General features: G+C 38.0%; 1 protein-coding gene across 2 annotated transcripts in view; it reads left to right on the forward strand.

The window, feature by feature from the left end:
* Window positions 1-27,470, forward strand: part of ATG7 (autophagy related 7) — a 233,792-nt gene that overhangs the window by 60,969 nt on the left and 145,353 nt on the right. For both annotated transcript variants that reach the window (XM_067543746.1, XM_067543747.1), the window contains exon 17: window positions 7,648-7,728. In XM_067543746.1, coding sequence (XP_067399847.1) covers window positions 7,648-7,728 — 81 coding nt within the window. The remainder of the gene's footprint in view (window positions 1-7,647; window positions 7,729-27,470) is intronic.

Consider the following 27,470-nt stretch of genomic DNA (forward strand, 5'->3'; position numbering starts at 1 on the left):
CCACAAGCAGCATGGCAAAGGCCAAAGTACATAAAAGGCAGCTGCACCACATTCATTTTGTCTTCAGTCATCAGTCTTCAGCCTTTACCTACCTCTGGATCAACTCATCTACAACTGAAGCTGTGAAACAAAGGACTGAGACCCATCCAAGTACTGGATGTACACCAGAGGGACTATATAAGCCTGCAAACTCCATAATTCTACTGATAACCTGATGCATCATATGTATGTATCTGATTGCTTTAATTATTTAACATTTCTCTTATAGTTTTTCTTTCCTTTTATAATAAACCTTTAGTTTTAGTAACTAAAGGATTGGCTGCTAGCGTGGTATTTTGGGTAAGATCTAAACTTACATTGATTTGGTAATGTGGCTGCCCCTTTGGGGTCAAGAGAACCTTTTTGGTAAATAACTTTATCTCTTTTCTGGACCTAGTGGCTGATTGTGAGCCAGAGACTGAAATGCAATAAAGGGGCTGTGTTTTTTTTTTTTTATTTTAGCTTCTTGATAACCAATATGGGGAATCAGAAGTTGTGTTTGTGGCTGTTTGGGAAGTCTGACTTCAGTGTCACCCACCAATGCTGGGAGAATCTGCTTTCTTTTGCAGACTGCCCTGACCTTGGCATTTTCAGGTGGCTACCGTAGGCACGGATGTGTCACGGGCCCAAAGATCCCACCTGATTGTCTGGGTTTCGGAGACCAGTGGAACCTTCAAGAAAGAGACATAGGTTCCAGAGAAATAAATCCTCTAATCCACCCAATTCTAATTTGCAGCATGCTTCATCTTCAAAGGATGATTGAGGATTTGAGCCCTCTCCTCTGTTTAGCCTGTCAGCTGCAACGATTTGCCTACCTCCTCCCATATGGAGACCAACTCTCCCATGTCTAACGAGCATGGGAGCATATCACCTCGAATAAATGGGTGCTGGAAAAAATATCATTGGGCTACATCATCCATTTTACTTCCCTCCCTCATTCTCCCCTCCCTGTCCCTCTTCAGGGACTCCTCTCATGAGTTCTTTCTAAGACAGGAAGTAAACTCCCTTCTTTGTATTGGAGTGATAGAGGCAGTTCCTGCTAGAGCTGGTTCTGGCTCATCACAAAGGAAAGGAATTCTACTCAAGATACTGCCTTGTGCCAAAGAAAAACTGAGGGTGGAGACCAATCCTAGATTTGAGACTCCTAAAGAAATTTGTGACCTCTGATCTCAAAGTTTCAGGATGGTGACTCTAACAGCTATATTTCCTTCTCTAAACTCAAGGGATTGGTTTTTGGCCTTTGGCTTTCAAAACACATACTTCTGCTTAATGATACACCCATCCCACAGAAAGTTCCTGTGTTTTGTCAGAAGGCAGGATCACATTCAGTACTGGATACTCCCCTTCCGACTTTCCTTGACCCCAATTATTTTTTCAAAGGTTCTGTTGGTAGTGGGTGCCTGCCTGCATCATCAGGTAGTTGTTGGTACTTCTGTACCTCAATGATGGGCTGTTCAAGGGTTGATTGTACCAAGAGTTGTTGACTACCACATGGACAGCATGTTCTCTGTTCTTGGACTTGGGTCTTCAGCTGAACGGGGGGAAATCCACACTGACTCCCATAGAGAACATACAATTTATAGGGCCATCCATGGATTCCTTGTCATCTAGGGCCTACCTTCCAATGGACAGGTTCCTGACACTATCAAACCTTGTCAGAACTATTCAGTAGAGCACTCTGACTTTAGAGCACTCTGACTTCTTGGTCACATGGAGGCTTGCACTTCTGTGACAGAACATGCGAGATTATAACTCCGTTGTTTCCAGGGATGGCTCAAGTCGGTGTACTCACAAAACAGACACAGCCTGCACAATCAGGAGGAATCAGTTCCTCAACAGGTGAAACACTTCCTAGATTGGTGGAAGGTTCATTGCAATGTAGTTGCAGTTTCCTTCCTTCAACTAATGTCAATGGTAACCATAACCACAGATACATCTCTTTTAGAATTGGGAGGGCAGACGGTCACCCCAAGAAACCACCATCCATTTCAACCTTTTGGAGCTTAGAGCGATTAGAAATGCCTGCCATCATTTTCTGCCTTTCATCAGACACAGGTCCGTCAGAGTCATGCTGGACAATGTGGCCTGCATGTTTTATGTCACTTAGCAGGGAGGAATGAGATCCCCTTTCCTCTGCACCACAGCAATAAGATTATGGAACTGGTGCATAAAAAATTGTGTATCTCACAGATAGGCAAAATGTCACAACCAATGCTTTCAGCAGGTGTTTTTCCCAGGACTACAAATCTGAATTAAACTCTCAGATTCTTGTTGGTATATTTTAAACTTGGGGATTTCCAGATGTGGACTTTTTGCCACAGCTATAAACAAAAAATGTCATCTATTCTGTTCAAAGGGTCACAGTTCCTTGGGAAGTGCCTTCTTTGGATATAGAAGCTGTTTTACACGTTTCCCCCAAAGTTTCTAATCCTCAGAATGAACAAGATTGAACAGGACAAGTCCAGTGGGAGACACATCTTGAAGAATTACATTTATTGAAAGGGAGAGTAACCTCTCTTTCAGTTTGACTAAGAGCATTGGAGTCTGGCCCTCAGTTTTTGGGTGCCAAATTTGAATCCTACGACCTGATTTTCAATTAGGCTCAGTTCCATATCTATGTGTAATGCCTGGCCGCTCACATAAAGCTGACAATGTGATAAAAATTAATTTTAATACAAGAAAAGAATATTTGATCGATACTTTCATTTTTGTTAAAAATGGATACATAACAAATAATAATGTATAAATAAGTAACTATAAATTCAGATATTGTATATCAGTGCCACCAAGTGGTTAATTACAATAATACGCCACACAATTCCGAACTGAGATTGAATTATTCCCCTTAAAACTGTGAATAGAGAGAGGGCCACATTCTGCCTTTAGAGGAAATCCATCAAAGTACATCTGAAGGTAGAATTTGGCTACAGACTGTACCAGTACCTGGTGTTAGAGACTCTCTATCACAAGAAGGTAAGTTCAGGATAAACTTAGCATAAGGTCTGAATTTCTTTGTAGTATTATTTGTTAAACACCAATAGTGTTCAAACACAGAAAAAGAGAGTCCCTGCTCCAATAATTTAGACAAATAAACCCAGAACATTGTCCTTTGTATTGGATAGCCAGGTTATTAATTTTAAATACAGTTTTGTGATCAATGCATGACACATTTCTTTCTTAGACCATCTATACTTGCTGCAAAATTCAGCGGTAGTCGATAGGAGGACATACACAAGCTACTCCATGTAGCTTCTATCTCCTGTCGGCTTCCTAACTTCTTCTTCTTACTGCGGCGTCTTCATTTCGCTGACAGAAAATGTCCTCTGTCAATGCAATATTATTCTTCTTGGCGGGGGTGGATTAACAGCATCAATTTCCAGGTCGATTGAGTGGGTCTCCACTTCTGCTCAGTCGATCCCACTAAATCGATCAGGTAGCGCTGACTGTGCCACTGGGAGTATAGATATAGCCTTAGTTTACATAGATTTGACTCTTGGAAGAAGAGCGGGTGATTGCCTTGTGCACCAAGCCATGGGTGAGAAAGAGTTGCAGGATTAAGGAATACCATGGAAGAAAGTAAGAGAAGGATACAAAATGGGCAATAGGAGAGAGGGTTAGGGATAAAAAAATTATTTCTTCCGGCTCTGGCTGTCTGACCCTATGTCAGATTATTATAGTAACAACTTGAACCCAGTGTTCTGTGGTTGAATTAATTCATTTTATTGTAATATCAAAACAGGAAAAAGTTCATAAAACTTTTAAACTCTAATTTTGGCAGAGGACACCAGAGTTAATCTTTGCCCACCAATTCCAATGTACCATTGCAACATACTAATGTTATCCTTATTCTTACCCCAGGATTGTAGACCTAGCAGGTTGTGACTGCTCTTTTTTTAGAGTAGAGATTTACCCTAGTAGGTGTTATTGGCCAAAGTTCTGCCCCCACTTACACTCGTGCATTCTTTTGTGTGCTGGTTGCTTGCTTGCTTGCTTGCTTGCTTGCTTGCTTGCTTGCTTTGGCCTCTAATAGCTCTGTTTCATCGGTGCTTCATTTGCACTAGATATTTTGAGAAGTGTTTAGGCTCCTGTCTTGGATGTTGTGTTTTGATTTTTGGTAGTTTGTTAGTTTCCAGGAGATGCTGAGAACAACGTGAAATCAGGAGCCTTTGAGGACAAACTCAACTATCATAGGTTATGTTGCCTGATATCTGGCTTGGCCTGACCTCATTTCCTTATAGCTGTATAAAGTTTACTGTTTTTAAAAAGTATCAGATGTGGCCATTATGTAATTTAATGTGCAGTTATGGCTTTGAAATTATGATTTAATTCCCTAGTAGACAGTTTAGCCTCTGCCAGTCTCATGTTAAAGTGAAGTGTCTAGACTAAGCAAGTCTGATGAAATTGATATCATAAATGAATTGTTGTGCAGTCATTTGAGGTCAGCTGCTGTCAGTATTTTTGTCTTTACAGTATGAAATACAATATTTTAATGTTGAACTTATCTGTTTTGTCTGAAAGGCTTTTTTTGAGCTGTACCCCAGCCACATCGGTTTTTAATGTAGCTCCCCAAATCCACTAAATGATGGGCATGTGGGACCAGATGACTCCCCCTGAACCTGCTGACTTTCATTAGATTGTTTCTGTAGTTTGATTAATGTTATGTTTTGTCCCTCTATGACTGTTACTTCTCGCCAAAATAAGAGAGCATGGATCCTTTTGATAAAGAATGCTCTTGGTTCAAAACGTTTTGCACAAAAGTAGTATGAGTACCAGCTATCTAATTTGCCAGTTCAGACCTTTTCTGTATGTTTTATGTTACTTAAAATGTGGCCTTCTTTCAGTTGCAACTTATATTTGGTGTCAAGGAGGTTTGAGCAATGAGATGCACTTTTTTGAGTGAGTAATTATATTGTCACACATGGCTAACTTAATTGTATTGTTATTGTAGTTACCAAAGCACATGGCAAAATCAATTTAATTTACACTGGAAAGATGCAGTTACTTACTGTTCTGTATTAGTATTAATCTATTACAACTGAACTGAGCATACTCTGTGGCAGTGTTATGGGGTTCCCAGCATAAGAGACTTACAAAATGGCCAGCATAATAATGGTCAAAGACTATAATAATGTCTATTGCCTCCCAAGCATTTTGGAAGCATCTATTGCAGGAGTGACCATCAGAAATACCACGGTGATAGTGGGTACGGTAGAATCTGTTAAATAATTAGAAAGATCTTGATATAATGTTGGAACACATTATAAAGCAAGGACATTTAGTGTTAGAGAGAACCCTCCATTCTACTTGGACATTAGAATGGTCTCACCAGTGTATTTAATCTAGGTATCGATTCTAACAAGATTACTACATGTTCATGGTTTCTGCCACTACACTAGGCATAACAGTAGAGAGGACTATTATTTTGGAGTATGGTAAATTCAAATGAGAATGAGTTTACCAATATGATTTGGTGTTTGATTTCCAATTCTCTATGAAGCAGAACATCCTGTGTGAGACAAGGTATGTGAAGTAATACCTCTTATTGGACCAACTGTTGGTGAGAAGTTGGTCCAATAAACAGAATAGAACAGTAGTTAGTCCAGTAAAATATATTACCTCACCCACTTTGTGTCTCTAATATCCTGAGATTGACATGACTACAAAAATACAACATCCTTTGTGACATATTAGACTTAATTTTGTGGCACTGACTCCCCCAAGGCCTTTTTCTTTCATCTCTCTAATCAAGTCCAAACAGCAGCATGTCCTTGCATGATTGATTTATATTTTGATAGTGAATTCAGTTTAGTCTATGCTGCCTGAAATTTTCACTGTTCAGCAGGTTGCTGATTTTTATATTGATAGTGAATAGCTGCTTTACAGAAGGTCTCAGAGGAAACTGAAGGGGAAAATAGAGGAAGTGTGAAAGCTGTTTTTGTTTTCTTGTCACCATGGGAGAAACTTAGGCTTTTGGCACTGGAGAAGGGACATGTCTCCTCTTTCCTTCCCCCTTTGGGACAGGAGCAGACTTGACTTAAATTTGGGGGTAGGAGGGCTTGAATTCCCTGTTAATGAATTTGAGAGAAACTTAGTTGCCCCTCTGCATCCTACTACTATATCCATCAATGACAAATAGGCACGTTTCTGCTAAAATACTCAGTAGTGAAATGGTTAATGACATTTAAATTGCCATCATATTTCAGAGATAATACCCGTTGAGATGAATTGGGTAGTTCACATCTCAGAGAGCTATTGTTTCAGACGGTCTGCAGATAGGTTAACATTTCCATTTATGTCATTAGTGTACATTCAGATCACATGCCGAAGGTTATCTTTTTTAAACATAGTGGGTGAACTCCTGGCTTCACTGAGTGTTGTCATTAACTACAATGGGGCTCAGATTAAACCCAATGTCTAGAGATGTGGCATTTTTCAAAAATGAAAATGTGGACTCTGAAGCATAGTTATGTGGCAGTTTAAAAATATACTGGAATTATGTAATCATTTACGCAACCTAACAAGCATTATTTTGTGTGTATGTGTGGAGGGGGGAGAATATGTTGCACAATGATCAGCTGTAATAAGAATGTTATAAGAATGTCTCCAAAACATTAAATTAATAATTATTTTTATTTTATTGTATTTTATTAGTTGTATAGCAGTGGCACCTAGGAGCCCCTTAACAGATCATGTTCCCTGTGTATTAGATGCTGCACAGACGCAAAATAAAAAGATGGTGTCTGCTCCAGAGAGCTTACATCTAAGTGCTCAATCCACTTTAGTTTAAAAATATATTCCTGGTGTTAGACCCTACTGGAAACTTCAACTGGGAAAGCAAATTAAGAAGATAAAAAAAAATTAAGCAGTTGATTATTTTAACATTTAGCCAAGCACAACGTGATGCAAGAATGAACTCCACTTACCAAAGAAGAGAAGAGAAAAAATGAGGAGAAAGGAAAAGTACTTTTGTATTAATTATTTGTATTGTGATAATGCCAAGGTTCTCCAGACAGAATCCAGGTCATTCTGTTGGGTTCTGTGCAAACATATTGGAAGACCCAGTCCCTGGCCCAAAATACTTACAGAGTGTACATTTTATTGAAACCAATGATCTGGAAGTTTTTTTTTTTGTGTATTTGTTTTCTTTATACTTTTCTAATGTGTCAAATAGTTCAGCAGGGACCATTCAGTACAAGAATGCACAATGTTTTTGTTTTCAGACTAATTTTTACAGAGGGGGAGATCCTAGGGAAATGGACAGAAAAACATTTATGACATGGCTTTTTATTTTGTTTTTTTGACATTAACTGATTGCAATCAAAAATTTCAAACTCCAGGGGGTGCTATGCTTCTTTTAATATTTAAGTAATATTGCATGTATATTGTCGTACCATTACATGTGTTTGTAGAAAAAAATCAACCAATTCATATATTGTACCAATACAGATTTAATCGAACAAACTATTGAGGCTACTAAATTAGCACCACACTGATTTTGCAGAGGTATAGAATGTTGATCCTCTGGCTCAATGTTCCAACTCAGTTTAAATTTTCTAAATATGCTTACTATAATTACATGATATGAAAGTACATTTTATTTCATTCCAGATTCGTGGCTTTTTATCAAGATTTGATAATGTCCTTCCTGTCAGCCTTGCATTTGACAAGTGCACAGCCTGCTCTCCCAAAGTAAGTCTGAGTTGCTAGTATTTTATTTCTGAATACACAATGGTATGTGTTCCAAGTTTGTGTCCTGATTTACAACCAGGTCATATGGCATCTAAGGTTGGTTCACGCAAAGATACTTTTTCTTGTTTCAGTTTAAGCCATTTTGGTCCGACTCCCCTCTCCTTATACTATTTTCTGATTTTCCTTGGGTTACACAGAGTTGCCAAGTCAGTCGTCTACTGTCTCTCTACATAAGAAGTTCATGCTGATATCTTAAAAAAATAAATAATTATGGGCAATGCTTAGGAAGCCAGTATAATGGGGTTTTCCCCTTTCATCTTAAGTGAAAAGGACCAAGACCAACTTGCTGTTGTACTCCCAGAGACATTATGAAATATTTTTAAGTATACAATTAAAGGAGAATCTTTCTTTTTAAATTATTTGAGACATGATTTCTGATGTCTGGTTCTGCCTCTTTTTAACGCTCTTGCTCTGGATGCCTTTTGCAATTAAGTAAAGTTGCCTAAATCACCGATATTTTTTATGAACACTTGCATGTAGGGATAAAGTAAAAATTACCTTTCTAGCTGTGCAGTATTGAAGAGGCTGTTTAGTTCTGATGCTAATGTTGACCTCCTGACTTGTCTAATGGATTACAGCAGTTGCTGGGATTCTGAGTTGAACCTTGCCAGAACACTGGTACAGACCACTAATGTGTCTGTGTGACGCCTCTTCGTTGTTGGATTGTTTTTCTCTATTGTATTCTTGAAAACTTTCTTTGGCAACTTTTCTCGGGCTAGGTAATGTAAGTCCTGGTGATCTTGACTGGGATATCTCAATATGAAGAGTCGATGGTTTAATTCAAAATTTGGCACACATGGAAGTGCTATTAATTCAGTCAAGTTTTGTGTACCCAGAGATTCACTGCAGGAATTTCTTTCCATTCTCTACGTTAAACTCATCCTTCATATTCCAAATACAAATTACAAGATCTTGAGAGGCTGTGGATTTTTTTGTTGAAAATTTAGAGTTCTGTTTTGCAGAAACTTTCGTTGATACAGTATACCATTCACTCCTTTTAGTGTAGCTGATATTTTAGTCAGTCTCTGAAGGACTTTTATGTGCATATTCTCTTCAGAAACTTTGGTGCTAGATTTACAAACTCATCATTCTGTTGGGAGCACATCCCTACTCTCTTGAGTGGCTAACCAATACAGTGATAGTTTAAAAAACAGACATTTTCTCTTTATTTTCACCAGTATGTTTTTGCAGAAGTACTGTATGGGTCATTTTGGGTGTTTTATTTTATATAATATAATCAGGTTATCTTGTTTGTTTGTTTTTGAAAGTACAGAATCTGATATTTCACACTTTTTGTCTGTCCGCCTATGTAGCTTTTTTCATCTGTTCATCTACTATAGATAATGACCACATACAGTTCTGATGTATACTTACCAAGGCTTCAAATAGATATATTAATGTAGAGAGCATTAAATTAAATGCAGGTATCAGTTTTTGTTGGCAAATTATTTCCTGTTGGTGGTCATTTTAAAAGAGCCCTGTTTTACATAAAAAGACTTCATGTTTTAATAAAAACTGACTTGGATTTTAGCAGCTGTGCTATTCCCATAGATATCACTTTTCATGTGGTTTAAGTATTAAATTACTTTTGTGCTGAAAAGGTTGCTTCATTGGTACATGTATTTTCTTACAGTAGAAACATAGTATTTGTTTATTTGGCTAACTCCTTTTATTAGCACAGGAGTTTGTCATCCCCTATTATTTGGAAATCAGATACTAATACTTGAAATGACAAATCCAATTACATTTTCATGTTGGTTTTGTATGTGAATTTTTCTTAATGCATAAACTTAGCATAATTTCATCATCGCTCACTCAGAGTTGCCATTGATTTTAAGTTTACTCTCCTGTGCTGTAAATGCTTTTGTAAAAGCAGTTTTTTGGCATTATTGAACGTATTTTAATCTTATTATTTTCATCTATCTCTTCTGTCCCCAGTCCTATTCTTGCGTTATCATTTTATACCTCCTTTTAATAAAAAGAAGAAATTACAATAAACAACCACAAAGTTAAAAATGTAACTGATACAACTGGAAGATGCTGAAGAGGCTGCTAAGCTGCCTAAACATTTGGAGCTTAAATTTCATTTCACTTCACTTTGACCTGTACTAATGACTTCATTTTTCTATTTCTGAAGTAGAAGAGCCCTAGACATTCAAGCATCAAACTATCCCTTACTCAGATCTATCCCAGACAGGCTGCATGCCAAGGAAGCTCACATTTCCCTGAGGCAGTTGTTCAGAAATATTGTGATGATCAATGCAGGGAACCACTTTTATATTTTGGGCTGAATTTTCCTCCTGTGATCTTCTCCAACCTTTATTAGTGCTGCACATGCACATACTGGAAAGGCAAGATACCTCTTCCAAGATTAGTGACCCTGCACTGCAGTTTTTTTGTGGGTACAAAAGAGTAGTGGTGGGGGTACGCTTCCTCTAATGTCTACGAGTCTCACCACCACTGCCCTGAGGAGGAAGAGTCCCAAGTTCTTCAATACAGAATATATCTATTTATGGTAAAAAGTGTGTTTCTCAAGGGATAAAAGTTTAAAGTTCATTAAATGTTTCACAGATAAAGGGGTCTGTTTATTCCTCAGTGGAAACAGGGAAGAAAATCAGGCCAGCTGCTCCCAGGGAGTGTTCAGATACTGTGGTGAAGAGCACTAGCACAAGTGCTAAAGTAGGTAGATAGAACCCGATCCTGCAAACAGTAATGCATGTGTGTATCTTTGGGCGTGCTTGTAGTTCCATTGACTTCAGTGACATTATTCATGTGCTCAGTTTAGAGCACGTTCTTAGCTGATTTCATGAGAAGACTAATGAAGAAACATCCATGCTATTAAATTTCCTTTTTAATCAAACAGTCAAGATTTACATTACTATTGTCTTAATTATTTTTTATATTTCATTGCAAATAAACTATCTGAAACAGACTCTCAGCTACCTCGCTCCCATCAAAATCGCTGCATGTGCTTATTCCTACTGTTTCAAATTAATACCATTTCACATATTTTTTATTTCTAAAAAGCAAACTTCATCATATCTTTATTAATAGGGGTTTGCAAACAGAGAACAACTCTTTCATTTGTAGTCTGTGATAGCAGACACAATTTGGTAGAAAAGCTTTCTGGTAACACAAACAAGATATTGCTGCAAACGTTACTAAAGGAATATGATTAAAGTGAGGAAAATACATTTGGGAGGCATTGCTCGACCACAGCCCTGATCCTGAACTGGGTCTCTTATGGAGCCCTGTAGATTTTCAAGCAGTTGATGTGGCTGAGTATCATCCTCATGTCTCAAGATATCTTGAAATCGTTTCCGATGGTCTCTTATGGAAGTGAAGATGATGATGATGATATATTTTAAAATTGGTGAACAAACATTATTTAACAAACAACATTCCTGTGAGGTAGGTAAATATTATTTATCTGAGGGAAATTAAACATAGACTGAAGCATAGTCTACACTGGTATGGCTACACTGGCAAACCCTTCTAATGTAGACACTGCTTTTACATGCAAAAAAGTGCATTTGGTGGCCGCTCTTATACTGGGTTGGTGAGAGTGTGTGTGAGAGATACGTACAGAGAGTGCCAAATGATATAGCAAGAAAGTATGAAGACAGGAATGTGTGACGCTTCTTGGGAGTACCCAGGGAGGTCAGGCATCTCGCTAACATCTGCCGTTAGTGTGAGGAAGCCTTGGCTGTGCTGCAACTCCACCAACCTCTGGCAACACAAGCACTGCCTTCTAGGCTTCTGCAGCCCTCGCTCTCTTTTTACATGTTAACGATAGGCACACTCCAACCCCTGAGCACTCTGAGCATCCCCCTTGAGTGCCCAGCCTCGTTCCACTGGGCACTGATAGGATTCGCAGATCCACTGCTCCCAAAGGAATAGTACACACCAGCTTATCAGTTATACCTCAGGATCACCACTCTCCTTAACACACAGCACTTCAATATGTTTATAGTAAAAACAAGAAGTAATTTATTCAAGAAGTAAAAAATTCAAGAAGCAGCAAGTAGAATTAATGGAAACAATTGGTTTACATATAAAATAAAATCATAACACGCTTTCTAGAGCCTAAACTTAACTAACAAGACATTCCTCTATCTAAAAAAGAATATATCACCCAAGGTTTCTCTCCTAGTGTCAAAAAGCCAGACCAGCTGTGATCCTCCATTTATAAGAAACCAGCAGGCAGCTTGTCCCCTGGGTGAAGGATAACTGGGTGTATCTATGCACTTCCAAATACAGTTCCAACAATCCATCATTTTCACTTATAAAAAGGATAACCTCAGTTGCTTGTTTTTTCCTGTCTAGAATCTCCCCTGGAGACATAGCAATTACTTGATTAGCATTTTGCTTAGCCTGTCAATGGGCACTCATATACAGCACTCAAACTACATATAGCTGGACAAGGAGATAAGCATCTCCTGCCTGAAAGAACCTTGTGACCAGCCCCAACTTACAGACCTTAAGACAGTGGTTCTCAACCTATTTACCAGTGTGGGCCGCAATACTACCTTTATGGCATGAGGATGTCACATAGACTGCAGCTGTGTGCTGATTGGGCCGCAAGCAGCCCACTGGCTGCCAGTTGAGAACCACTGCCTTAAGAACATAATTTTCAGTATATAAACAAAAAGTCCTTACATATTATCTGTACATACATTTTGCAGTGATTATGATGGCCACTGGGAGAGGCTTTCAGTAGAGACCTTATATGACATTCTTTGGAGAGCTAGTATGTAGATGCTAGACACAGGGGATCCCTGTACCAATATGCAGCTCTGTGCCTTCTGCCAGTCGGCACCGAAAGGTCCCTGGGTCACAGTGAGCAAGGTGAAATTTATTCCTTTAAAAGAGGGTACTGGCAAACATCGTCAAAAGATCTTAAAACCTACATCAACACAGAACATAACCCTAATGGTTATGTGACTATACCATAGAATGGAGGAAGAGGTGAAGGTATCAATGGGCAGGATCACATTTTTACTTATTTGTGCAGGAGAGAGAGAGAGGGGGCAGGCTAATAAGCATGAGCATGAATGGATAGGAATTTGGGAGTTAGGTCACTTTTTTAATGCATGATATGCAACATTCTATAACAAAGTACTATATACAGTATAATGGGTCTATTTTATTCTTTAATTTCTATGATTTGTTTGTATAATAATAATTGTTTCTATAATTTGTTCTATAATAGCCCAAAGAAATGGGTGGAAACAATGTGATACTGAATGCAGGCAAGAATCCAGGCAATGATACCTGATAAGCTCCCTTGCTTATAAAAGCCCCAAACTAAATAAAAGTGATCACAGGCAATATGGGGGTAGGGTGACACCAAGCATATGCCCAATCTCAATCCCCACTGCTTGCCAGCAGCTACAAACGAGGTGATGTTCTTATAGCATTTGTTTTTGTGATGTGATATAGCAGTGGGATATCTGAGTGTTCTTCATTCAGATCATTCAGGCAGAGACATGAAGATGCAGATTTACTAGATGATGCAGGTAGTTACTATGAAACCAGATAGCATGCCAAAGCCAGCAATGCAAAACTGAAAAAACTGGGTTTCAAGTTACTGGTTTATGCTATAGAGGAAATGTAATACTTTTAAGATATTGGTCCGATCACCATCAGGAAGGCTATCCAAAATATTTACAAGCACCATTTTGTTTACAATATCTTACTTGCTATAAGTCTCATGACAATCATGGATTCTTTCCAAGCTCTGAAAATGAGTACTGTAAATATACTTTTATTTAATAAATGGCAATTGTTTTAGACCCCCTTTCCCATCCAAGTTACACCTTTGAACTACTGCCAATCACAAACATCTTTATGTAGTAGTAAAATTCTAAGTGAAGAGTATTTTAAGTCAGTGGTTCTCAACCAGGGGTATATGTATCCCTGGGGTTACACAGAGGACTTCTTGGAGGTACATCATTTCATCTAGATATTTGCCTACTTTTACAACAGACTACATAAAAAGCACTATCAAAGTCAGTACAAACTAAAATTTCATACAGTGACTTGTTTATTCTTCTCTTTGTACTATACAATGAAATGTAAGTACAATATTTATATTCCAGTTTATTTTATAATTATATGGTAAAAATGAGAAAGTAAGCAATTCTTCAGTGAGTGTGCTGTGACACTTGTATTTTTACATCTGATTTTGTAAGCAAGTAATTTTTAAGTGAGGTGAAACGTGGGGGTACGCAAGATAAGATGAAAGGGGTACAGTAGCCTGGAAGGGTTGAGAGTCACTGTTTTAAATCATGTATTTTAACTATTTTAAGTCCATGCAGTTTTGTTTCCCTGACTCTATTCCAAAATCTCCAGAAGTGATAATTTACCGGACGCAAAGATCAGATTAATTCCTGGTGTAACTCTGTTGATTTCAGTGGAGTTACATCAGGGGCAAAATTGCTGCTGGTATTTTATCTCTGAGGTGAGAAACTGGTATGCTTCTCAATGATGAGTTAGTAAGAGGTTATTTCATCCCAGTTGATGGCCTCAGCTTCTTCTATGATATCCAGAGATGCCATGTTTTGTGGAAGACTAGGTGTCATTTGGCATTTTATGAGATTAAGCTACCCTCAAAAATACTTTTACATAGTCGAGGATTGTTTTGGGTTCATGCAAGACTGCCCTGGGCTTTCAGTGAGGAATGTGTATTTTCAAAGCTTCTGACTCCATGGATGAGTAATTCCCACTCCCATAGGTTAGTGGCTGAATTTTCTGTGCCAAAAAGCGTGTGTGTATTTACGAGATTTAAATTTTGAAAACTGGAGGGTCACATTGTTCACCCACTTAAAAGTGCAGAGCAAACCCAGATCTTGTTACCCAATTCTTTACCAAGATAAGATAACTATCTTTACTCCAGCAGATCCAATTACTTTCAGCATAAGAAGCTATTTCCACTGTGGATGGCAAATGTAACCAACCGTTCATGTGAGATAAAAATAGAATTTTAAATGCTGCTTGGAGTATAAATAATGTTTAAAAATACAACCCCTCCACCCCCAAAAAAATCTTGTTCCTGGATCTTGTCACTATTGCCCAAGACTAGAGAAATGCAGGCTCTGTTCCCATTGAAGCAAACAGACTTATTTAGGAGCATTGAAAAAGCAAGTTTGTTCTCAGAAAGCTGTGACTAGAAAAACTGACATTCTGAACATAGTAATCTTAGAAGGCTTGACTCTCTGGGGCCTTATTTTATTAGTTTTCTAGATGTTTATTGATGGGGATTGCAATCCAAAAATAACTATTATTGAGTTTATGCTCCCAGTGTTTGTTTTGATACGTTAACTATTGAGAGAAATTCTTATGTTTTTAAAATATCTTTAAGGGAGAACCTTCATATCTTTAGTTACAATCTAATGTTATGCATTCTGGTAAGGCTTTGGAATAGGAGTGTGGATTTTGTCTCCTTTAAGTGATTAAAGAAGAAGGTTGTATACTTAATCTTGGTTGCTTAGCAGTAATTCTATGTTGTTTATACTTAGGGCTCAATTCAACTCCATTGAAATCAGTGGGAAGACTTCCATTGACTTCATTGGGAATTGGATCAGGTCTTTAGGGTGGAAAAGCTCCTGAGTCCTATACATACTCTTTTGAAAATCACACCTTTAAATTGCCTTATATTCTCTCCCCCCTCTAATTAATAGATGACACACGGAAACACTCATTCCTGGTCATAGACCATTTCTATTGTGTAATCTTCTGTCACAGTGCTCCCCCTTGTAAAATCTTTCTTTTTTAGGAATGGGAGTTGAGCACTTCACAGGCTCAGGTAGCTTAAGAGACTTCAATGAAGGAGAAAACCAAATGAGAGAAGGGACTCTGGGTCACTCCCAGTAGCAAGGACTCCTTTTTCCCTCTGGCTCACTTCACTTACCTCACCACAGGAAAATCTGTAGTATTGTTATTTTTACTGCTTGGGGCAGGCTGTGATTAGCAAAACTACTAGACTGAGGATCCATCTTTAGCAGATGAGTAACATATTTTTGCCCTACAGAGCAGAACTGAGGAAATGACTCAGATTATTTGTTGTTTGTGTTTTTTTAAATCTGGTGAGGTTTTTAAAAGCTCCCTGATATATAAATGAAATGGAGTGTCAGTTACAACAATATAGTGATAAAAGACAATCAGTGGCTTATTGCAGAAGATCCCAGATTGTGGTACACAGAGCAGCTGGTGCAGCTGACTGGTCACTTGGTGCTGTTTTTCTTGTTTCCAGATGCTAATTTTGCATTAAAGGAAACTAAAAATGTGTTACTGTAGTTGGCCTGATCACAAATGAGCGGAGTAGATCATCCCACATGTCTGAATGAGAGGGAGATGGTCCATAAGGCAATCTCTCTAAGTACAGTAAAACCTCAGTTAGGAACACCTCGGGAATTAGGTTGTTACAAACATTTCAGAGTTATGAACTCTGAATAAAACGTTACGATTCTTTCAAAAGTTTACAGCTGAACATTGACTTAATACAGCTTTGAAACTTTATTGTGCAGAAGAAAAATGCTGCTTTCCCTTTATTTTTTTTAGTAGTTTATATTTAACACAATACTGTAACTGTATTTGTTTTTTTTGCATCTCTGCTGCTGCCTGATTGCATACTTCCAGTTCCAAATGAGGTATGTGGCTGACTTGGCAGTTCGTAACTCTGGTATTTGTAATTTTGAGGTTCCACTGTAGTAGTCCATACAAGCATAAGGAAACCCTTATGTAAAACTACTGGAATTGTTGCACTATGGGTAGTTGTCATTTTTAAAAAATTGAATAGCTTATTAAAAAATAACAAAATTGCCCTTGCCAAAAATAATCAGTCCACATTATGGACCAATTGCTTTACAAATTTTATTTAAGCTAAGCTTGGTTTTTAAGTTTTGACTTGCAAAAAATTTATCACTTCTAATGTAAAAATTTGTGTGGTACTATAAGCTCCACAAGGAAGCACATTTTTCACAGCCAAGTTATAGAACACTTAAAAATTAATGTTGTAAGAGGCAACAAGCAAGCAAGCTTAACTTGAGTAGTACAAATGGCCTTGATACAAAATCATACAGCATCTACTCATCAACTCAGTCTTTTGAGCCCAGTGATGTGTTGAGCAATGTATGACTGTGTGTTTATATGAATTATTTTGACTCTCATGATTTTATTCTTCTATATCTTGTCTTCTCTTCATGAAGCTATTGTGTTTCTTTTTGGGTAATTCAAAATATCTTAAACTCACTTTGAGTTAAAGTACATTCTTACTGCCAAAGGCCTTTGAAGCAGAGACATGAAATAATAAAATTGTGGAGTAGTGAATGATTGTGTATAAACCAATAACATATGTTGTGCTGTGACAGCGTTGATCTCCGCCCTCCCTTACCCACCCATCCAAACCAGTGCCAAACACAAGAGAAATAAGGTTTTGAGTTACTGTGTATTTCCTTTCCAAAACTCATAAAGTCAGATTTTCATCTCACTGGATACAAGTCATTTATAACTGTTCCTCTCATTTCCTCAAGCTTTTTGCATACTTAGGGCCTGATGCATTCTGTATGTGTTTATTAGTACTTTTATTTGTCAGTTGGACCCAGGATTCTTTGTGTGATTAATGAAGAAAATATGGACATTGGTGTGCATCAATGTGGATGCAATATTTTGGTGTAGGTATTATATTTATTTATTTTTGGCCAAACGAATAATTTTGTATAAAATAACGCTTGGCCACATGTTGACCAGCTGGAACTTATACGATTCCCTAATTCAAGTGATTACTAAGAAACCCCATTGTATTGATGTTTCTAATATAGCAAGAAAACAGTGGCAGAAAATATCTGCTTATATCAAACACAAACTGCCTTTCCTAACTGCACTGAGTGCCATCACTTTAACATTGAGGTATTCACAGGGGCAGGAACCCAGCTTCTCTGGGAGCAGAAAATCCTGCCACTCATTCCTTTCAGGATTATGGCTATGTTTTCTATGGAGGTGATAAGTAATAGGCTATTTGAGCATAGGTCTTGGCGTGTTACGTTTGTGCTTTTGAATATATATATTTTTAAACTCCATAGATTGGCAAATTTACGGGTAAGTGGTTGTAGAGACTAACATGCATGGGACTAGTCCAAGAGACACTTTCTTCTGTACCTCACAAGTCCCCCATGTATGCACACAAATGGGTAATACCTTAATTAGGTTTGTGTAGTGTGCAGGTTTGACGAGTTAGGCCAAAATGGCACTGAAGCAAGATTCTGCAGCTTCTTTCAAAATGGTACCATTATATCTCATTCAGAGAGGCACCACTTGTTTTAGATCCAAATACGTCTCCAGTATTGTCGACTCTTACAAAGTCTAGTGTTTTTCTTCAAACCTTGGATTCAGGAATGTTTTGGTTACATGAGAATCTCAGCTTTCATTTAGGTAAACATATAGATATACGTAAGTTTCTAGCTCTCCTGGTGGTGGATGAAAGCTTCAAGATGTGACCCAAGTGTTTCATAAAGACTCAAACTAGAAGAAAATTAAAAAGAACCAAAAATGCATTTTTGAAATAATATGATATTTTGTGGCCTGACTCATGAGTTTTGAACACTTGGGGTTGGTAAAACTGTATCCCTTTCTCAGATAGCCTTTTGCTGCTTCTCTGTGTTTAACCATGAATTTGTGGTTTAAACCTTGTATCAATGCATTTTTCTGTGATTCTTGTTGGGTCCCCCATTTGAAATCTGTACACATCTGCATCCATTTTTCACATTTGAACTCTGCAAATTGAAAGCCATTGTCTATTGGGCAAATACCCATATTTTTAAAAACATGCATAAATATATATCTGCACAATTCAAGCCATACATTAGATGAGATTAGATTAATAAAGTATTTTTGGGAAACGTCTACGTATGTTTTTCCAAGAGTGGGCTCTAAGAGTTTAAGCTTTCAAAACGCATTTTTTCTGTTTTCTTTTTAAATCAAAAAAGAGTGAGGGAAATTGAATTAAAAACTAAAAGTAAATGTCATTAAGGATCTGGCTGAAACTGATGAAACTCAGTAAATCATTATGGTTTGGGTCAAACTCTATTGTTCCTCAACCCTATTTGGCCTAGGTATTGCGGCTCATCCGGATTATAAAATCTTCTATTCTTTGGTACTTTTTGCAATACAGATTTTAAACTAGTGGCCTGATTTTTCAGAGGTGCTGAGTACCCTCAACTTTAATTGAAGTCAAAGGTAGCCTTGGGGCCTTAGAATCTCTGAAAAATCAGGCCATAAACCTTGTTTTTTTTAGGGGGTAAATAAATCACCTCAGATGCAGTGCCTGGGCAGCAGCGATTTTCTTGATGGAGATAAGACCGACATTTCTCTTCCCTCTACTGAGTGGGCAGGTTCTGTGCCTAATGAAATTTGGTTTCCTTCTGATGGTTCTCTGTGTGGTAGGAGCCCTTCTGTTGGATGAATCTTCTACTGAAGGGGCTTTTTCCTTTCCTGACCCCATCCTCCCACCCATGGGGTCCACGAGTGTTTGTTTTAGCCTGTTTACCATACGTAGGAATAAGCATGATTTTGGAGTTTCATGCTGTTGATTGGTAGCTGAAATAGAGGATGGGCTTAGCTTTAATTAATGATCTAAATGTGATTGGAGGAAAGAGACTGCCAATCTGTGAATAGTGGGAATTGAAACCATAACTTGTTTAACCCTTATAATGAGATAATCAGACTCGCATAGGACTTGGGCATGACACAGTGGAAGGGGATAAAAGGATGGACAAAATGACAATAAGACCATAAGATTGTAAATATCAACCAAGTGTAAAATGTGGAGCTTGTGCGCACCTGTGTGTAACCATTATCATTAGGCAGTTCACCAGGAGTGTTACAGGAGACATGGATCTTAAGAAGTGATCTGAAAGAACACTGGGTAATCATATTATTTTGGGGAGGCATTCTATGCATATGGGACAGTATGGAAGAAGTGCAAAGGCACATGAGGCGGATAGGTGATTGATGGAGGCCACCAGTGTTGGCAGAACAAAGGGAATGGAGGGTAACATGGTGAAATAAGAGCAGCACCTTGGAGGTAAGGACTAGAAGTTTGTTTGGTGCTAGAGAAGGGAAAGGAAGTGGAGGGTCTTGAAAGAGGGTAGTGGCATGGTCAGAGTGATGATCTAGGAAAATGATTGTCCGCAGTATTTTGAATGAACTTGAGAGGGTCAGGATTGCAGTAGTAAAGAGAGGAGATAATGAGAGTCTGGAGAGAAGTTTTGACAATCTGGACAAAGAGGAAAAGCTGGGTCATGAAGGTGTTAAGAGAAAAGCATCATGATTTGACTAAAATCTTATTGAAAGGGAAGGCAGAGTTAATGAAGACTAGATTAAAAGAGAAGGAAGGGAAACTTATTAAGATAAAACTTCCAATTATGTTATATAAAGAAAAAAATCAAAATATTATAATGCAATAATGCAATTATTTTTATATACATAAAAATACAGCATATATCATTTAAGATGAAATTTAATTTTAAGTATGATGGGTCCCCAATTAAGAAGCTTTACTGTGTGTGTCCTATAAGTGGTTTGCATTATGAAAAAATATGGGACATTCTAAAGAAATGATCCTTTTGCAAGATGATCTTGTGGCCTTAGGTGACTTACAAACCCATATTTACTATTTAAGAATGACTTTTAAAAAATATATAACTATATATTCATTATCAGTAGAAGTAGTCTCACATTTTATTTTGCTTGACGCTTTTAATATACTATTGTTTCAGGCTTTGCAGCTGTATTATTAATTTTCAAAAAAGCTTACATACCACTAAAAATTAAAAAACGATAGGATAAAAATGAACATCTAAACTTGAGCCAGTTTGTGCATTAGTGGCACATAATTAAAATCAGCAGCTTGTATTTTATATTTTTACATAATCATGGTAAATATGATTAAATCCCATGAGACACTTATCTGCATCTTTGGACAACTAAATACCTTGGAAAAATCTCCCCTCTAATCTATCTGTGCCTCCGTTTCCCATCTCTAAAAATGGGGATATTTCTTTTCTCCTGATCTTTCTATCTTTTCTGTTCGGATTGTAAGTGCTTCCAGACAGGGATTCTCTCTTACTGTATGTTCATACAGTGCCAAACAGAGAGAGATTCTATCCCAACTGGGGAGAGGAAGAAGAATTAAAAGTACTAATAGCGCTGACTAGTTAAATTTTTAGCCCATCAATTTTAGATGTCATGCAAGGGTTTCCTGTAGGTGAAACATGCATGGAATCCATTTCAGGAGATGGGCACACACTCTAGCTTCCTGAGAACTTTACACATGCAGGCAGAGGTGAAGGGTGAAAATATTTTTTGAGTAGACTGGGCCAGGCTCTATCCTGGCCCGGTGCAGCTGGGGAAGACCTATGGAATGAGGTTGGAGGGCAAGCCTGCTCCACACTCACCCCAAGCAGTGCTGACTCCTGTCTTGTGGGACTGCATCCAGCTCTATCCCAGCCTGGTGCAGGGGGAAAGCGTTGGAGACTGAGCCTACTTCACACTAACTCTGGGGCAGTGACGGCTCTTGTCCCAAGTTGCAGAACAAGCTTGCCCGACCCTGTACTTGCCCTAGGTAGCAGCAGTTCATCTTCTGTCCTGGGGAGCTGGGCCTCGGGATTGCAGATTGAGCCTACCCAGCCCTGCACTCACACCGGTTCCTGGGCCCCAGCTGGTTGGAGAGCAAGCTTGGGCAGCAGAAGCTCTGCCTGTCCCCCAGTGCTGGTGTGGCCCTGGCTCCACATTCCACCACGTTGGCTCTTTTCACTGGAGGAGGCTTGAGGAGACTGCCATAGTGTCATGTGGCATATATCAGGACTTTGCCTGCAGACCTGGACTTGTGTAGGGACGGACAGGGAGACAGCAGGGCAGTTGGTTAGCTAATAGGTAGATTGATTTGGAGAGGCTCAGCCCCCTCTAGCCCTAGTCACCTGCCACCTATGCACACAGACCGACGTTACACAAATGAGATACATTAGTAACTTATAAAAATGTTTTCCGTCTCTTCTCCCAGTCCTCTAAAATAAGGATTGGAATCTGAAGCAAGCTCGTAATAGGATAAAAACAGCCAAACTTGGCAAGATACCTGTAAGGACATGCTGTACAGGATGTTGATACTTTCTGTTTGCTGTCAATCACACCCAAATTAATCTACATTTATGACCACTCTTAGAATCAGCAAGGAACAGACAAAACATTTTCATGTTGCTACAGAGCCCTTCCTCTAAATCGAAATAGATTTATAACATAAAACATTTTATGGATGTTTACATGGATTTATAACATAAAACATTTTATACTTTGAGCTGAGAATATTTTCTTCCACACTGATAGCTTTCCTTTTAAATATTAATTACAGGAAAATGGGGAGACAGTTATTTGCACATAGGGTTTTTTCACTATTTGGGCACCAGCCAAAAATGAAGCCATAGCTAGCTCTTGGTCTGTACCTATCCAACTATTTCAACTTAGTTTCCTCCAGCTTGCAGCTGGACTGCAGTCCTTCTCAGAAACTTAATTTTATGAATGAGATCATAAGAATAATATTGTGTATGTATATAGGGATATGTGTGTGTTTGTGAATGTGTACTCACACACATACTCATCCATATTTACAATACATAATGGCGTGGTATGATTGTTTTATTTGCATGAATTTTGGATGACCATGTTACAGTGAGTGATGCCGTCATCCATCCCTAGAGAGTTCTGATAAACCTTATATCACATCATGCATTTTTGTATATGCCCCCCACATGTTACAGTAAAGTATTTTACAAATGTTTGAAGTTTTGAAAAACATCGTTTTGGGTTTATTTTTCATATCCTCTTGCCTGTAAATCCATATACCTTAGTTACCAAGAGACTAATTGCACAAGGCTCAGAGGGAGCCAAGAAAAGCTCTAAAATGACTTAGGCTAGATTTTTTTAGATGTAAGTTCTGGGTCCCTTTGGGAAGGTGGGAATCCTCTTTCAAGTAGTATGACACTTCTCTTTCTAGACTTGCAGTGACAGGAAATATCAGACTTTAAAGCTGTGTTGTTTTTATGTCTAGAAAAATCTGTTATTGGTGTAAGACTGAACATTTCTTGGACCTCAAGGAGGCACAATATTGGTGTGGAAGAAGGAAACGCTTCTGAGGAGTTTGATTATTCTTTTCAAAGAGTCTTTTCAGGCTGCTTGTGCCTTTGGAATGTTAGAATGGATTTGGGGGGGACAGATTAATGGGTAGATGGTGATACAGTGTTATCAAAAGGATGATACAGCCGGCTACTGCCCTATAGATGGATTAGGGATTTTAGGTATAATCACCTTGCACTCCTGCAGTATTGCCAGCCCTCGGTATTCAAAAATTGTGAGTCAGGTCCCCCAAAATAGCAAGGTTGGCTTAGAAACGGAGAGATTTTAAAAAGCAATCGAAGTTGGGTTCTTGTTATTTGCCTTATGGGTTTTGAGCCCTTAGAGGGTCGCATTTTCAAGCTTTTCTCCATAACTATGAGGGCAAGACACTAATGAAAGCTGAGATCCTCACAAAATTATGTGATTCTAGCAGCTGGGCCTTTAAGAAAAACATCAAATATCAGAAGACATGAAATAAAATTGAGTATTCGCAACACTGCCTCTGCAACCTCTGATATCTGTTGCATAGGGCCTGTGCCACAGGGAATTAGGCCCCTTGTCTTCAGTTCCTCTCCCACTTTCATATGCAGTCCACATTCAGGCAATATAACACACTTCATGGCCATTCTAGTCCTCCATTGTACTTCCTGTTGCAACAGCAGTTAGATAGGACTCTGGAGAGTTTAACTGGAAGGGCTCCTAAATGGCTCTTCTGTTTTATATGTAGTCACTGAAATTGAAATGTCACTTCTCAGTGAGCTAACATTTATAGTAATTTTAAGCACAATTATACATTTGAAGACATAAAGCATCACAATGCCTATTCTGGCTAACCAACTACCAGGTACCTGCAAAACTTGCCAGTTTGTATAATTTTATCTGACAAAATGTAACTTTCTGTGACCTTATCTTTAAATGGTTAAACTTTTTTTTGGACGGGTGGGAGAGAGACAGAGGAGAGAGACAACAAAGGACTAGTACAAATTCTTTGCTCAAAACCAGTATCTATTATTTGAAGCACAGCCTTAGAAGGTCACTTACAAACCCATATTTATGATTTAATAATGACGTTTAAAAATATAACTAGTAAATGCATTATCAGTAAAAGTAATCTCTTATTTTATTTTCCCTGAAGGTTTTAATATACCACTGTTTCAGGCTTTACAGCTGTAGTATTAATTTTTTAAAAGCATAAACATCACTAAAGGCTAAAAAATTATGTGATAAAAATGAACATCTAAACTTGAGCCAGTTTGTGCATCAGTAGCAGACAATTAAAATAAGCAGCTTGTATTTCATATTTTTACTTAAGCATATGATACAATCATATTTATCGTATAGTACTAGAGACAGAGATTCTCTCATTGAATCTTACTGTCCAAGAGTTCAGACTTCTTCGTGAAGCAGATGGTTAAAAGCATCTAATGCCACACTTATACATCTGTTTTTCATTTCAGAACAAACTCTTTTACGCTAAATCCCCAATATTATTCCCCTATCATCAGTTTCTATTCTTTTACTTTAGTAAACAGTCTGGAATAAAAAGGATTGCTAATAAAATGTATCAATTACAAAAATAATTTCAGTACTACAGTGATTAATCCTGGTTGTGCACATCCAAGTCTTTTATTCGATTAAAGAGCCATCACGTAAGCAGCTCATATGGGGCCAAAGCTCTGCAAAGTGAAGATTGGAATGAAGGGTGTGTTGTCAACCTGGGAGAAAAGCTATAGTCATCAAAGACACATGCAGATGCATTAGAAAGCGAAACGATTTTAAAACGTGGTGGATCACTCCAACTCTGATAGTGGAATGGATATGGAGTGCAGAGAAGCATGCTCCTTTGCTGGACCCTCTTCTACAAGGGTCTGAAGAGGGATGTGCTGTGTGGGAAAGAAATCATGGAAGAGATGCAAGAAGAAAGGAGGATGTGATGGGATAATTCCATTGTTTTGCAGTAGCTTATGTTGGTATACAGGAGAATATGGTCATTTTTTTGTTTTCTTTGGTTGTTTGAGAGTACAAATTAGTACCTAGCAACAGTTCCACTCTTTAGATGAGTTCTTCCCAAAAAGGTCCTATTCTGGGGTTTATCCAGAACTCACATTATAATATAGGTTATTGTGAAATAAGAATCTATTAATGCCAACTGGCAAGGAGGTACATAGGGGTTACAGGAATCTTCTCAGTCTGAGATGTACATTCTAGTTCACGAAAGGATGTCCTGAGGCCTCAAAGAAAAGCCTGTCTCACTCTGGTAATCAATATTTTTGTGAAATGCATGTACAGATACTATATAAGGAGTTATGTGTGTTTACTGAAAATATGTTCTTAAAGTCTGTGTGTAGGTACTGTTTACCAGCAAAGGCGAAAAACAGATTTTCTCTCAGGCAAGAGATGTTTATCCATTCATTTATTGACATGTAAATTGAGTATTGTCTAGTTCACAATGAATCTATCACTAAGCTTGGAAGAATTAGATTTTATCAGAATGTCAGTAAATGTCTATTTCCTCATACATACAAATTGATACTTTGCCTATCAATAGATTTCAATTAAGAAAAATGCTGCTTGAGAAATTATTAGTTTGCCTTAAGGATATTTACTTTGGGCATATTTTGACATATAAAGTTGACGGTTTGTGTTTTAATGGTTATAAAGCATTAACTTTTTGAATCTGTGTCTGCTGTCATTAAATAAGTCTGATTCCCCAATTTTCTGCAACTGTGAAAATTTAAATGGATAAAATAAAAAAAAAAGCTTAAAACCATAATGTTGTGCCACTGAGATAATTTATATAGATAAAAATCTAAATAAATGCTTTAAAATAAACCTCAATATTTGTTGAAATTATCCGTTCTTCCAAGCCAACCTACCACCAGTCTGAATTGAATGCAAATGAAGTGAACTTCAGAAAAAAAACTGACAGGAAGAAGAAAACAGAGAGATGGGGAGAACTCTATCTTGCACTTCAAAAGTTTGTTCTGCTATATTTGGTGGGGAGATAAAGAAGAAACCCTGGCATCCCTCACGTAGGAAGTAAATGGACAGTGAATTTGCTTCATGAAAGTGGGATTTCAGCCTAGCTTGGCTGAAAACGTTGGAGGGAATATTGAATGAGAGAAATTTCTTTTGACTGGAGGTTAGCCTGTTAAGTTTATTCTCTAGAAAGTGTGTTATGATTGTGTTATATGTAACCACTTGTTTCCAGTATTGTTTACTCATTATCACTTGCATTCTTTGATAATAGACTTATACTTGTTTTCACTATAAATATTTTTAAATGCTCTGGTGTTAAGCAAAGTGATGATCCTTAGGTGACTCTTACAAGCTAGTGTGTACTGTTCCTTTGGGACCAGCAGGTCTGGTAGTACTGTGAGTATTCCTTGAATAATGGTCTGGATACTGCAGGGAATGCTCCGAGAACTTGGAGATTGGTGTATGCCTAGTGTTACCTGTACAGATAGTGAGGCCTGGAAGGTAGTGCTTGTGTTGCCAGAAGCTGGTGGTTTCAGGGAGCTGTTACACAGAAGGTGGTGATGAGGTGTCTCAGAACCCTGGGTATCCTTGGGGAGCATCACAGTAATATATTTTTATAACTTAGTGTGTATGTACATATATGCTAAATAGAACATGGCTTTGATAATACCATATCTCAAATATTTGTCCACTAAAAGCTCTGTTCATACCAATCATTCTGAGGTCCTGAGAACTGTATTAGCAGCAAAGAAAATAATTCTAATGACCCAGAAAAGCAAAACCACACCAACCATAGAACTTTGGATTCCTGCCCTGCAGAACATGGCTAAACAGGAGAGAACTGCCTTTGCGCACAACAACAAATTGGTCATTCACTCACTTTAATTTGGAAATGCTTTTTGGAATTATGTTGTGATTAGCTGATGTCTGGACTGGTTTTATTCCTGACTACCTGCAGAGTGTGCTTGAGTGGTCTCTTGGCATGGGAGTTTGAGATAAGTATTCTTCTTCCTCAGTCTTAGTCTTCTCCTTTCTTATTATGTTCTAAAGCTACAAACACATCAGATGCTTCCACCTGAGGGTATGGGGTATCTGTTAATAAGGATAACAGGTCATCATTACATCTCTGTACTAGGGTGTATGTTGATCAGATATTGATGCTATGTCACATACCAGTTGCTGCTATTTCTCCCTTTTATAGTTTTATTGTTTACTTACTTTTAATTCAGAAAATTAAAACAACTTTTAATTATAAAGGTCCTTTCTGTGATGATGAAATTTCAGTTTTCTTGTGGATAAAATCAGTCTGATTCAAACCTCAGCTAACTGTATCTGTAGAAGGAGGACAATATTTGGAAGGGACAAATGCTATGTCTTCCATATTTGAGCTCAACCCAGTGTCTTGATGTGCTGGGAGAACTTCATGCCATAAACTCTGCTTTGGGTCTTTGTCCTTCTTGGCTGACAAAAGCAAGTGGATGGGAATTACAGAATCCTATAGTGGTGGAAACTGTCAGTGACGCCTTTTGGAGTATGTA

The sequence above is a fragment of the Emydura macquarii genome, unplaced genomic scaffold (genome assembly GCF_026122565.2).
Source record: "Emydura macquarii macquarii isolate MOO-44397 ecotype Brisbane River unplaced genomic scaffold, CSIRO-AGI_Emac_v2 contig_968, whole genome shotgun sequence".
In the NCBI taxonomy this organism is placed as follows: Eukaryota; Metazoa; Chordata; order Testudines; family Chelidae; genus Emydura; species Emydura macquarii.